Source organism: Heterocephalus glaber, unplaced genomic scaffold (assembly GCF_053883595.1).
Source record: "Heterocephalus glaber isolate CG9 unplaced genomic scaffold, H.glaber_assembly_v1.0 deba00001606, whole genome shotgun sequence".
NCBI classification, from domain to species: domain Eukaryota; kingdom Metazoa; phylum Chordata; class Mammalia; order Rodentia; family Bathyergidae; genus Heterocephalus; species Heterocephalus glaber.
Genome location: NW_028258377.1, coordinates 39,154,019 through 39,168,485, shown reverse-complemented (window position 1 = coordinate 39,168,485; position 14,467 = coordinate 39,154,019). Strand labels below are relative to the sequence as shown.

Here is a 14,467-nt window from a genome sequence, read left to right as displayed (position 1 = left end):
CGTGAACCTGGAGACAGAGGACAAGTACAGAAGACATCAGGCAGGTAGAATCCATAGGCCTTAGAATTCTGGCTTAGGCTGCCACTAGGAGTTGCTTTTTGCTGAGATAAGGGGTGAGGCAGGAAAGTAAACAGTTCAAAAGGAGATGGGGATTCAATTTGGGACATCTGAAGTTTGAGAAGCCCATGGAAGACCCAAGTAGAGACATCCCAGAAGCCCTTGCTTTCACTGGCTGGTAGCTGAGGAGACATGCCACAGAAGGAAACACACTGGAAGAGCTCACCGTGAACTCGAGTAGGGCTGGAGTCCTTCTGCTCTCTCACCCACTCAGGACCTCAATGGGTCTGCTAACTGAATGTGAAAGGTCAAGGCTCTCCTTTCACCCACCAGTCTCACAGCTGTAGGGGAACAGATCTTGCAGGTACCCTGAGCTGCCTTCTCTCTATGGCCTCAGGCATGGCTTGGTCCAAGACTCACTGAGGCAGGAAAGAAAAGTCCACACCTCTTCCTGCTAGCTCATCAGACTCCTTCACACCTACATCTCAGACCTTGGCCAGCCAATAACAGAATACCTGAAGAGGAGGAAAGCTTCCACATACCACGGATCTCTCTGCTTGAGTCTCCTCCGGGGTTCCCATTGACTAGGTGCATCCTAGTCTATCCAGTTGGGGTCCAACTGAATACCAGCTATTACTGGGGCTCGTTTAAAAAAGAAAAAGGATAGAAAACAAGAAAGAATGACCAGAGGGGTCTAAGATTAATGCCTTGGTTTTATCGGTCCAATGGTCACTGGTGACTTCACAGGGCTTGGATCAGGGGATGGTAGGGACCAGGGCACTGTGGGTTCAGGAGTCCACAGGAACCAGGAAAGTGAGAGCAGAACGTATATCACTCTATCCAGCAGCCTAGCCAGGAGGGAAGAAAAGACTGCCCAGCAGCAGAGACTCAAAAGAGCCTTGGACTTTAGGGAGAAGTCTGAAACATAAATGAGAGCAGAGTCTATGTGTAGGCTCAGGAAGAGAGCCCAGCAGGTGGGAGAGAATGAAAAGGGGTTCAGACTATAACAGGGCAGGGCGGGGACATAGAAGAAGGGGAAAGAGTCCAGAGATCAGCTTCGGACAAAGAGACCAGAAGGTAGGGGATGGAAGTGGGTTGGCAGCAGACCTGTGGTGCTCTGAAAGCAGAGGCCGAGGGATCCCGAACAGCAGCCTTGGCTTTCTCTGAGACACAGGAGGAGAGGCCTTCGGCTATCACCTGGGGCGGAGGGAAGGCAGCTGCCATGGAATAGGAGACTGGCACCAAAGAGGGATGCAAGAAGGGTCAGTACCAGAGGGAACAGAGCACCTGAGAGACCGTAAGTTGGTCTCTGACTCATCCAGCCACCAGAGATGCACACAGCACAGGCAAAGCTTACAGGGGTGAGTTACCTGGAAGTTCCCCTCTGGAAATCATGCCTGGATCTAGTTTATATGTGTCCTGAAGTCTCAGCAGGGCTTTGGCAGCTCCCGACTCATCCTCATCAGTGGGAAAGAACTGCCGCTGCACGGAGAGGTTGGCAATAAAACCTGCCGAGAAAGAATAAGAAGAGCTGGTCACCTTTAATCCAGGGGTAGAATCCCATCTGGGACCAGAGAGGCAGCTACTAGAAGATCTCTTGCTAATAGAATCTCCCTGTCCCTTCCCAAAAAGTGTTTTGGTGGGCTGGGAGCTATCAGTGGAAGGGGACTTATCTAGTATGTTCAAAGCCCTGGGTATGATCCCTAGCATTGAAAAAAAACCAAAAAACTTCCCTGATCACAAGATTTCTCCTTTCGTACACTTCTTTTCTAACTGCCTGTGCTGCTCATTTGGAACTGAACAGAAACAGCATGCATACTGCTTAGCATTTGGGAGTCTAGGAGTCACAATCAGGGGATAAAGCTCCCCGCTTATGGTGCCAAATTCCACAGCCTGGAGCCTGGGAGAGTCTCTGACCCCTCAACACCCCAAGAAGGCTCTTCTGGGACTCCAAGCAAGAGATCACCTCTTACAAGCCCAGGACTCAGGTGGGGCCCCGTCCTCCCAAACTCACTGAGGCCTTCAGTTCTGCTGAGAATGAGAATTAGGAAGAGAATTAGAGGGAGACTTAGAGCTGAGAATTAGGAGGGAAACCCCAAGACCTTCCTTCTCTGGCCCTTTCCCAAGAGCAGCAGCACCCACGGTGGGCTACTCTTACAACATGAGACTCAAACACCCATTTCTAGCCAATCCTTCAGACCCAGAAGGTATCAAGAAGCTGCTATCTTGTTTTCCTCGTGGCCAGGGACTTAAGAGTTTAGAATCCAGAAACAGAACGCATGACCCTAGAAGGAAACACACTACACTATCAGTGTGTCCCCCTTATTTCAGGGGCAAGAACTCAAAAGTCAGAGATGAAAACAACCTAATCCTCTCTGAGCCTGTCTGGTCCCCTTCCAGGTAATTATGAGGCTTTCCAGATGTGGACGGGGAGGGGAGGACGCACAGAACAAGATTAGAGTGGAGATCCAGTGCGCAGGCTCGGGCTCCTGCAGCGCAGGCGGAACAGCCTGTTCTGAGCCACAGCCCCGGCCGGGAGGCGTCGGCTCAGAAGGCAGCAATGGTTTCTGGAGACAGTGAGCTCACTGGGCACAGCTCCAGGCTGGCCAAGCTCACCAGTCCCTCCCTGGAGGCGTTCCTGCCCAGCAAAGTCCAACCCCGCCTGGCCACATGGGCTAGACTGTCTCAGCCGGAGAGACAGCTCGTCTGAGGTTCATCAGCACTCCCAGCTCAGGGACAGGACTCACGGCTGACCAGGGCTGGGCATCCACGAGGCCTGCTTCCTGGGCCGCCCCACCATCAGTGCATGTTGACAGGAAAGTGTTAGAGCACAGAGAGTGCTACCGCAGAAAAAGCTTTTTTAAAATTTGTGCTCTGACCTGTAAATACCATTTCTAGTTTCTCTAGAAAAATGATCTGAGATAGATATCAAGACATACATAAAAAAACGCAAGGTCCCGAGTTCAATCCCCAGTACCAAAAAAAAAAAAAGACATACATAAAAGATTGCTGATAATTTGGAAACAATCCCATGCCCGATGACCTGACCAATCTTACAGTGTAACGTCATGACAGATTATCATCCAGCCACTAAAATCATGCGGCAGAAGAACAGTTTAATACCACACAGAGAAGCTGGCGCTGGGTGTGGTGGCACATGCCTATAATCCCCAGCACTCGGGAGGCTGAGCCAGGAGGTTGAGAGTTCAAGGCCAGCCAAGGCTACAAAGCAAGACCCAGTCTCAAACCTCTGCTACTCCTTCCAACCAAAAAGAGATTCAGGGAAGAGGACACTCTTGTCACAAACCCACCAAAAGATCTGTTTTGTCTGTAAAAGACATAAATAGTTAAGAATTCAGATGGGGCTTAGCTTCCCAGCTTGCCTTGGTCCCAACACCCAGCTCAATTCACTAATTTTAATTAATTTGTCTCTTGAAGCAAATGAGTTTTCACCCCCTAGTAAATGCACGGCTCCTTTTTAAAAATGAATGTGTAGGAAGATTATAATTTTAACACTGCTCATCACCAGGCACTGCATCACTCCAGGCACCAGGAGTAAAAATACAATTTTCATGTGGGGTTCCGTCGTGTTTCCTAATGTTTCTATAAAAACATGTATAACTAAAGTATAATCATAAGAAATTCATTACAAAAAAATGGTACGTGAGGTGGGGGGAACAAAACACTACAAAAAGGCAAACACTGATTACTATTGTACATCTGCAAAAAAACAAGGACAGTCAACTGGCAGGACTCACGGAGAAGGGAGACAGCAGGACAGGCAGGTCTGCGGGCCCACACTGCCCTGTGCACAGATCCAAGCCCGCTCGGCACGACAGCCCAGGCAGAGGCACACACCTGGGCCACCTGCTCCCGGCCCTCACCTGCAGCGGAGTCCTGCAGAACAAGGTCCTCCAGGGCAGCCCAGTCTGTGTTCAGCCGCTTCACCAGCTTGTAGGCGTTCACAGGGTGGGCCACGTAGCCCTCAGGGTCCGCAGCTGACTTGCTGGTCAGGGCTTCCATTTTGCTGGCCCAACTGTGCAACCAGAGGAAAAGAAGAATAACACTCCACCCCCACGAGTCCTGTAGCAACTTTCCTGGTGAGACTGTTTTACCTTCATAAAGAGATAATAAAACATGAATATAGTAATCCCCACAGATCTCTCCAGCTCCTTCATCTAGGTAAAAGCTGGGAACTCTAATATAAGTACAAAAAAAAGTCTTAAGTAGAAAGGAAAAACACAGCCACTCCTTCACCTGCGTACTTAGCTATTCCGGAGGACTGGCAGGAAGAAACCTCCAGGCCAGCCTCACGTCCCCCAGCTCTCTCCTATCCTGGATTCCTGGGTGGGTTCGGGGTAGGGGCAGAAGGCCCGGCTCAGGCTGGCTGTAGGGCCTTAGGACACTTTCACCTCTTAATCTTGGCGAGCTTGGCTTCTTCCACAAGGATGTACTCCTTCAGAGACTGCACCAGGTCTTTCTCTGCATAAATGAGGTCAGTCATGTGCCCTGCAGGAGGAAAGTAAAGGCCAGTATGAAACGGGTGAGGGATGTCAGCCCCTTTCCTTGGGGCATAAACATGAACACAAAAGCAAGTCCTTTGGGCCAAGGGTGTAACAGCTCTCTGGGAACCATGGAGATTTGGAGGAAAGGGGTCCAGGCACACATAAGGTCTCGGGCCTAACTCAGGAAGAGAAAGGCAGAGGTTCCAAGAATACAAGCAGGATAAGTGCACCAGGGGCTGCTCAAAGCAGAAGCCCCAAATCTCACTCTCCTGCCATTGCCCAGCTGATCTTGTTACTGGCACGGATATCCTAGGGCTCTGAAACTTCAGATGAGAAGGAGAGGAGGAGCTAAATCCTTAGGACACAGAGTTCACCACTCTCTGGCCCAGGGGAAGGTGGTCAAAGAGCCAAAGAGCCCATGTGTGGGTGCACTTCCCGGACGGGAAGGCATCATTCAGAGAGCTGGCTTGCAAGACATCAAGACATCAGGATCGCTGCTGGGAAAAGTAACTTTGAAAGTTCCACTCTCCTAAAACTGGGCAAAACCAATGGACGAGGCCATCCCACCCGAAGTGAGAACAGGCAGTGACAATAGTCTCGCTGCCACGTACCAACAGAAGTGAAGAATTCAGCCTGCACGGAGCTCAGGACACCAAACCAGGCCATCAGCAACGCAGACACCTGGAACTTCATGGTCAGAGAGGGCAGCATCTGCAAGGAATTCGGGACATTCCTTAGATCAACACAGTGAAAAAGAACAACTTAGATGAGGAGACACATACACTTGTGCACATAAACTCCTGGCCTAGCAAAAACTTCGAAGGGCATTCAGAATTAGCATGGAAAGAACACAGGGTATGAAATCAGGGATGTGTGCTCAATTCTGGCCCCTGCTCTGGGAAGCCATGTGCCCTTGGGAGGCCCCAGCCTCTCAACTCCTGGCAAAATAAGAAGACTGAATCAAGATGGGATACAGTCACTTATCAGTCCAAGACTGTGGCCCGCCCACCCCTCCTCATTTCACAGACTGTGTCTCTGTTTCTAACCTTCAACACATGTGTCAGGGTAGCACCAGGAGATCGGGATTTACCCTCTGCCAAAAGATCCTAACAGAACAGGAGAGACAATGACAGAAAGAGAACTTGATACAATACGCTCTGGGGACCCGACCCAAACTGAAGTGTATGGCAGATGGTCAGCCAGCAGAGAATAAACAGACTCTGCCAGTCTGCACCTGCAGAGACAGGGCCGTCCGGGGAGTGGCACTCCAGGGCAGACACTGCTGTAGTGAGCTCTTCCTGTAGTGAGCTCCTTGGCAGACACTATCTTGTCCTCATGGTCAGTTACCATTCATTCACAAATATCTACTGAGAGATGCCAGGCACCGAGCTAGGTACTGGGGATACAACCATCCAGCAGCCACACATGGCCAAAACCTCAGGCTGGACTGCTGACATGAGAAGAGGCCAGCTCCTGACATGCAGTGGCCTAGAAATAGACACAGCTCTGGGGGAGGCAGGTACAACCTGAAGCAACCCTCACTGGCACAGGGACTACAGGCACAATGGAAGCTTCAGACATCATCTCCCAGCTCAGCTCTCAGACTAGAACGTGCTGGAAGCCCAGTACTCATCTAAATTCCTGCTCTGTCTGTCCTTCCCCTTCTTGCTCCACTTCAGCCAAGTCCCATGGGAATGTTCAATTGGAAATTTACTGAGAAAATAAAGGAAATACAAATGCTTTGCCCAAAAATGTAAGCCTTCTCCAGCAGAATTCTAAGCCTGAGCTAATGTTCACCACTTTCTGCCTGCCATGGTCAATCAGACACACAGTCACTCTTACCATTCCTCATCTGACCCTTGCAGAAGAAATCCCAACCTGCTATGGCTCCAGGTTAGGCTCAAAGATCACCCCAAACCCCCATCCCCAAACAAGTTGCTCTGTCAGGAAGAGGACAGCATAACCAAATGGCCCTGTGTTCAGAACTGACTGCATGCCTATCACAGCCCAGCTGTCGGGCTCCAGAGACACACAGGGGAATTATCTTCCAAGCCAGAACTTGCTGTTGGGCATGGCCTACTGGGCTAAGGGGTCCATTATGGGATAAGGGCAGCAGAACAAAGCAAGTCACTGAGAGACGATAAGCAAGCCTGGGCGAGCCCTGCGGCAGACCCAGGCCCTCTGGGTCCGTCTGGTCTGCTTCCAGGCCTCACTCCTCACCTCCTCCAGGCCAGGATTCCAGAAGGCACTCTTCTTGCTTCCCTGAGGCCGTTTCACTAAGGGAAATGGGTTTCTGTTTCTTGTCCTTGAAGACACTTGACCATCTCAGGATAGTAGCTTTTGTGCATATACAGGGAAGGCGCAGGAAAAATTCAGAGCCAGGAGGATCTGTGAACAGTGGGGGACCAGCCAGCTGCCCCTCAGAGCGGGGGCGGTAGGAGAGCAGAGTCTAGGCAGGAGACCAGACTAGACAGGGTTGGAAGAGGAAACCCCAGCACTTCTTCCCCGGTGTGTTGCCACCCACAGTTGTATAACTCACAGAGATTAGGCAACAAATTCATGCGAAAGGGAAGCTGCTCTATTCCTTTCAAATCACCCCAATGATACCATCCATGATTTGTACCTTACAGCATTCAGGAGAAAGCAGCCAGGTTTCTTTATTACAAGAATACCAGCTGTCATTTCTCTGGAATGTGCTGTTTGGCTTAGACTAAGCCCATCTATGAATCCAGGCCTGGACTCAGGGCCTCAAAGAATCACAGATGGGTTTTAGGAAACGACTTTCCAAGAGCCTGCAAAGTCCTGCTCTGGCAGGAGAGGGGGAAGATGACTCTGCCGGCCCAAGCACCTGCACACCTCCAAGCAGCTCCCAGACTGCCACATCCACACTGCCATCCCAAGCAGGGGCATCTTGGAGCCTACCCCATTCTGATCCTGGGCCCCTGAACTCATCTTGGAACAAAAGGTCACCTCAATTAGGGTCACGCTGGGAGAAGGATCCAAGAGGGACTACGTCCTACACTATGGGAAAGGATAACCCCCATCCCACCTTCCACCTGCAGCCAAAGCTTGTTTAGGATAAAGCAGGTTGGAATATCCTTCCCAGTTCCCCACAAAGTATCCAGTGCTGTCAAAAGCAACCCCAGGAACCCTCAGAAATCCATGCAGAGGGCTGGGGATATAGCTCAGCAACAGAGAACCTGCTTAAAATGTTTGAGGCCCTAGGTTCCACCCCGAGCACAACAAATTAAAAAAAGATAAGGAAGAAGAGGAGGAAGGGGAGGGGAGAAGAAGACAATAAATAAATCTAGGCAGATTAGGTCTGAAGATGGACAATGTCAAACCCCCTTTCATGAGAACCAAAGTGGTACTAAGCCTGAGCAGAAAACCTGGACAGAGCTTTATCTGACCTATATTTAGAGTAATAGAATAATGCCTGTCCATATCATGTGCCTGACAAATAATTCTTCATCACAGATTTGTTCAAATTAGGAACTACAACAGATTTTACATTTCTTCCATACAGTGAATTCTTAAGGAGTACATAAGAACAAAAACATGCAGAGATCAAAGCATACTGTGAGAAAAGCAGGTTTCCCCAAAATATTGATTTGATTTTGGTGAAGAAAAACTAATGCGTGCATATATGTGCAAGTAGAGAGCTGTCTTTTAACTGTGTCTTGGTAATTTTATTTTTCTTTTTTATGCTGTTTATTTTCCTAATCTTTCTACAAGGAATTATACAAGAACTTTAAAAATATTTTATAATATGCTTAAAATGTAAAGGAAACAAAGCAGGCCCTTCTCAGGCCAAAACGGGCCCTGGCAACTCCAGATTTAGAGCCCCCACAGGGAGGTCCTGAAAAACCTGCCAACACCCAGCAACAGTGATTCACCCACCAGGCAACTGGCACTGTTTCTAAGCGCAGGACAATTCCAAGACATACAACCAGAGGTCCTCCCAAGCCTGCTCTTTGGAAAGGACATTTACAAGCTGGCCAAAGACCATGAAAAGATGCTTCCAGCTGCAAACCAGGAGAATTCTTAAGCTTCTCCCCTTGCCTCATCAGGCAGGGCCCTCTGCCAGCCTCCCAGCTGCAGCCCAAATCCAACAGCCTGAGTTGTAACAATGTACTTAACAGCCTAGAGACAGAACATGAGTTTGCTGAGAACAAACAGGTCTTTCTCAGCACTGAATGGACAAAACCCTGCCTGCATTCTGTGAAGAGGCAACCTCTCTGAACAGGGCTCCTGAGGCCCAAGCCCTGCCATACACCACGCACCATGGCCCTGCCTCCCATTGCTGTGGCCAACTCCAGCACTGCAAAGCTGAAAAGACCTGCACGCTCAGCCTAGAAGGAGTTATACAAAAGCTCCAGGAAGGCCCACTACCAAAGCACACGGATGCCCATTCAGGCCTAGAAGCTACTGGCACTGGCTCCCTGGGGAAGGGTGAGAGGCACCAACTCTTCTCACCTAACGTCGTGCCTCAGTCACCACCCTGATGTGAGCCACCCCAAACCCCCTTACAGCCAATGTGCTCTGACCTCTCCACATCTCATCCGGCTTTGCTCCCAACTCTGTCCCAGGAAGTACTCAGCACGGCTTACTGGATGGAGCTCTCGACCAGCAGCAGAATAACGTCCAAACCCCTTAGCCTGAAGGGCCCTTGTAACTGTGTGGCCTTACTCTGCTGGCCCCGCCAGGCCCAGTTCACAACCCCAGGTATCCTATCTTCAACAACTCCTTCACCAAGAACCTAGTGAAACCTAGATCTGTGCTCAATGTGTGTTCTTCCCTTTCCCCAAATGTTTTTTTGAATCCCATCCCTTGCTCTGTAAGTAGTCATCTAAGAATTATCAGTGGAGCAACTCCCTGGGGTTTGACTTTCCCCCTCATCAGTAGAGGAAGAAGGGGCCTGACAGGCCCTGGCAAGGATGGATGAGGCTGCATATGTCTGATCACAGGTATCTGTCCTTATACCTTCTCTGTCCAGTACATGAACATATTGATTTCCGCTTCCCCACTTAGGTACCATCAACTCCACAGAGCTCCTGCTTCAGCAATCAGATGATGAAGCAGCAGTGAAGGCTGTTAAAGTCAAAGCGCAACGCCAAGTTGCGTTTCCAGGCAGGGTCTTCGCAGAGACTTGCAATGTGGGTGGTCCTAACTTATGAGGAGGATTTACACCTGAGGAGAAAATCCATGCACCGCTGTGCTGAAGGCACCTTACATACTGCCTCATCCTCTTGTGACCACACCCATGTCCTAGGCCATGGGCTACTCCCTCTGCCTCAGTCCAGTGGAAGAGACTGTGCAGACCCATTCTGGAATCTCTAGAACCTCCCACCACTCCAGACTGGCCTCTGCAGTGGCCCCAGAAGGGATCTAGTGCAGACTGAGGGAAAGTTAACTCCCCATGAGCCAACTCTGGCCAAGGAAGAAGATAAGTCGGCAGATAAATTCTTTCTATAGGCCTTCTACAAGAAACTCTTCCCACGCACAGAATTCCTACAGCACTTGCACATAGAGTCCCTGAACAACGTTATCCCTCTCTACAGCGTGGCCAGCTTGCTAAAGCATCGCCTTGTATTTGCTTCCCGTTCTTCCAGACCTTGCTTTTCTTTTCCCTCACCTGGCCTGCAATACACTCTCCAATAAAGTACTAAACACTGACGTTCTGCCTCAGGCTCTGTTTTCCGGGACCTGGTCTAAGATAACCACAATTTATGTTTCCAAAAAATATTTCATTTCTATCACCTAATTCTCACCAAAGCCTCACAGGCTAGATAATCATCTCTACTTCAGATAAAGTAGTCCCCCTTGTCTTGGAAGGATACAGTCCAAGAGCCCCCATGGATACCTGAAACTGCAGCTAGCATCAAATTATGGATAGTTTAATTTACAAATAATGCACAAAGATTACCAACAATAACTTTTAAAATAAAATAATTACAATAATACACTATAATAAAATTGCTAGTGTTGCTACTCTTGCACTTTGGAGCCATTGTGAAATAAAATAAGGGTTACTTGAACACAAACACTATAATACTGTAACAATCAAATTGATAAAACAGAATAGCTTCAAGGTGATGAAGTGACTAACAGGTACTCCAACCTGCTCGTTCCAGGCTCTTTCAAGTACCATGCCTTGGGATCTTCACCACTCCCGGCTCTCAGGCGTACCAGGTACAGAGCAAGTGTTCTTAGCAAGCACTTCCTGAGAGGTTTGGAGCAGAGCCTGGTCTATGACCAGGCTCAGACAAATCCTATTAAAACTGGGGAACACGTTACCCAAACAATCCTCTGCCCTGCAATGACACCAATTCAACAAATATGCTCTTCTAGCGCTCCAAGAAGTCTAGTTCAGACTTTTCATCCCTCTCCACTCTTTTTGAGAATAAAAAAACTATCTTCCCCTCATGACATGTCCCCGACAGAAAACCCACAGACCACAGGCCTCACCGGCCCCCTTTGCTCTCGGGTATGCTGATGTCTCACTTTCAGGCACTTCAAAAGTTCACATTGAAAGCTTTGAGCAACTTTTTGAAAGTTTAGCTTTCACTCCAGGACTCTGCTGGGCTTACACGTGTCTGCGATACAGCATTTCCTGCCAACCTCCATCTGCATAAAATTAAACTCTTGACAGATCCCAAAGGCCAGGGATACACCCACCAGCCCTTTGCACACTATCAGCCAGCGTGGCCATGAGTTGTCCAAGGCCTAGCATCCAACTTCAGACCCTCCCAAAGATGTGGGGGGAGCAGAGTCAAAACGGGAGGCTTTCTCAGGAAATGAAAGGACCCTGGATTCCTGTACCCTAGTCATTCGTCAGAGCTGCACACCCCCTGTTTCTCTTTTGATAAGCACTCACACGCCAGGTTCCTCCCCTGGTACGTGGCCAGCTGCCAGCCTGAAATAGCAATCTCAGAGAGATTAGGAGCTACCATGGGCAAGAACTGTTCCTTGGCCAACTCTTCCCCATCCTCCCTCATCCCACCCCCTGGCACATTCTAGACAGAAACAAGCACGAAGGAGGAACCCAAGGAATGAGCGGACATCAGCAGTTGCTGGTCTAAGCAAGTGGCAAAGTAAGCACTCTCTGGGACACTCCGTTGTAAAGCCTGAGACAAGACAGGAGAGCTTATTACAAACCACAGACAATGCCTCTGTTTGGTTGTCACCGCGTCTGCCTGCTGAACACTCCTCTCAAAGAACTAAAGAGGGTCAGTATGACAACATCTTTGGGTTAAGGCCCCCAGCCAATTCACATCTTTCCTACGTGGCTTTACTGGCTGAGACACATAATGGACATACTTGGTCATGTGAAAAGAGGCCTCTGGGAGAATTCATAGACCAACATCCCATGAGTGAGGAGAAGCAGAGAGCCTGGATCCTGCGGCACAGCACCACAGTGAGAGGCTGCACTCTGGACACTTCATGGGCAGCTTAAGCACCAGCCAAAGGAACTCCTGGGACATGTAACAGAGAATTAAATCTTGGAAGCTGTTGTCTCAGATGTGATACAGGCTGACAACAAGCAGCAGCCTGCAGGAACATCCTCTGCAGGTAGACAGGTAGACAATGAATCTGTGAAGTCTGGGGCATCTGAGAAGGCCTAAAGCTACAAAGTGATGCCCCAGCCCTCCATCTTAGGGCCAGGATCTCCTCCCAAAGGGCTAGGACTGACAGGCCCCAGGGAGCTGCATCAAGAAGCACAAGCCTAGGGCCAGGGGTTTAGCTCAGTGGTTCCAGCACCTGCCTGGCAAGTGCAAGGTCCCCAAGTTCAATCCCCGGCACCAAACAAACGAAGCACAAGCCTCAAGTGTCACTCTACAAAAGACACGATTGTCTGGGGAGCAATCCCAGGGCTGTCCTACAGCATCTTTTTTTTGGTACCGGGGATCAAACTCGGGTCCTTGTGCTTGCGCAGCAGGTGGCGAAACCACTGAGCTAAATGCCCAGCCCTATCCTACAGCATCTTATATGTGTCACATTATAACAGAGCTGCTCAGCCCCGCTCAGCAACCCCTGAGGCAGAAAGTCCCCAGTTCCCCAAGGCACATCCCACAAACAGGGCCCAGCATCTGGGGCTGTCCTCGCTCCGGGCTCCTGTCGGGGGATCCGTGGGTAGCTACTGCACAAAGTGTGGCTTCCTCGGCACCTTGCTTCCACTAGACAACCACAGATGCTGCTGCCCCAACTCTCGCACTCACAGGGGCTGTTCTCGGGGCAGGCTCCCTTCTGCCAGCCTCTGCCTGACCTCTCAAGGAAGCCCTCGGCCTGAGGCATCCAGACTTCTCCCAGGTCCTCCCAGCCCTCGCTCCGCGCCACCGCAGGACTCACCACACTGCTCTGGGCCTGGACTTTCCCGGTCTTCCGGTCGCTTGCCCACTGGACTAGCCGCTCCTTGCAATTTCTGTCCAATCAGTTAACTAATCACCGCGGGTCTCCGCAACTGCTGAGGAAAAGCAAGCAGGTTGAGGTTCACCAAGGGTGTCCAGAAGAGAAATGTTTTCTTATCCAGCGGCCCCCTAACAGGCACCGAGCTGGACCCCGCCAGGCGTGGGCTGAGGGGGGACCCTAACCCTGAGCAGCCCCGGGCCTGGCCGACGCCCTGAGCCCGCCTCCGACCCCGGGAGCCCGACGGGCTGGACGGCCAGGCGCCCCGCCCCGGCCGCCGAGGGACCGGCAGGAAGGGCGCCGCTGACCTCACGCCCTGAGCTCGGGAAGGGACGCGGGCGGGACGGGAACCCGGCCCGCGCAGGGCAGGACGGAGAGAGGCGCTGTGACCCCGGACTGCGCCGCGGGCAGACCCCGGCCCGGCCGCCCGCTCCCGCCCGCGCGAGCAGCACGCAGTGTCCGCGCCCCCGCCGCGGGTCCCGGCACCGACTCGACCCGGCCCCGCAGGCGGGGCGCGCACCTGGACGCGCCCGCTCCCCGCGTTTCCAAAACCTCCCGCGGCGCCGCCGGCCGCTGTGCATCTGCACCCCCTCCCCTCCGCCCCGCCTCCCGCCGCCCGGCGCCCGGCGCCGCCCCTTGAGCCGTTGCCACGTCTCCACCTCCGGCCCCTGGGCCGGCTCCGCGCGCCTGGAGTCCCGCCGCGGGGGAGGCCCAGGCCCGGCCCCAGAGCCGAGCGGGCCGCGCGCCAGCCCCGACCCGGCCCGCCCTGCATGCCGCGCGCCGGCCGCCGCACGTCCGCTGCGTTCGCTGCCTCGGGCGCCCCCACCTGTGGGACTGGCGCGCCCGCGCTGCCGGGGAGCGGGGAGCGTCCGGGGCGCTGGCGGGCGGGGCCTCGGCTCCTGCCCGGTCCCTGCGGGCGCTGCCGGGTACAGGGCCCCTTCTTCCCCTCAGCACCCGTTTCCACCACCAGGTTACGGGAGGCTGGGGCCCCAGCGGCGGGAGAACTGGGTGTCGGGGAGGGGACAGTCCACTGGAGAAGGCCTCGAGGAAGACGCGGACCTGGGGCGCCTGCCCTGGAGACCAAGTCGAGAAGAAGGGGCACAGACCCAGTCAGTGAGCCCGGTGGACTGCCGAGCAGTCGGGGTCAGCGAGGGAACGCCACGCCCGGGGACGCGGCGGGGCAACCCAGCGCTTCCCAAACTCTCCTCACCGCACAGGCCAGAGGACTAAAGCTCGCCTGAGTGGAGGAAGCCCTGGCACCCGGCGGTTCCCACGCCTGCTCCGTGAACCTGCCTTCCCATGAACGAGGAGAAGCGCAGCCCGAGAATCTCATCAGGGAGCACTGCCCAGCCTCCACCGGGCCCAGTGGGACGTTCCTTGTGGCATACCGGCCAGGCGGGCAGCCCAGGCCCGGAAAAGAGCCGCGTGGAAACACGGCACACGTGAGAAACAAGCCATCATTGCTCGCCCAAAAGCAAACAAACTTTCGTCCATCTGCT

General features: G+C 52.4%; 1 protein-coding gene across 15 annotated transcripts in view; it reads right to left on the bottom strand.

Moving 5' to 3' along the window:
• P4ha2 (prolyl 4-hydroxylase subunit alpha 2) overlaps positions 1 to 13,582 on the bottom strand; it is a 31,122-nt gene extending 17,540 nt beyond the window's left edge. For 4 of the 15 annotated variants that reach the window (XM_021241604.2, XM_021241619.2, XM_087194987.1 and 1 more), the window contains exons 1-6: positions 12,912 to 13,208; positions 11,883 to 12,037; positions 5,174 to 5,273; positions 4,470 to 4,566; positions 3,942 to 4,093; positions 1,428 to 1,565 (exon numbers count right to left, since the gene is read on the bottom strand). In XM_021241604.2, coding sequence (XP_021097263.1) covers positions 1,428 to 1,565; positions 3,942 to 4,093; positions 4,470 to 4,566; positions 5,174 to 5,273; positions 11,883 to 11,933 — 538 coding nt within the window. In that variant the 5' untranslated portion in view covers positions 11,934 to 12,037; positions 12,912 to 13,208. Of the gene's footprint in view, positions 1 to 1,427; positions 1,566 to 3,941; positions 4,173 to 4,469; positions 4,567 to 5,173; positions 5,274 to 6,782; positions 6,951 to 11,882; positions 12,038 to 12,911; positions 13,210 to 13,488 lie in introns of those variants that run through there. The other 11 variants (XM_087194984.1, XM_087194983.1, XM_021241627.2 and 8 more) reach the window with 9 other exon arrangements.
• Between the last annotated feature and the right edge of the window lie 885 nt (positions 13,583 to 14,467).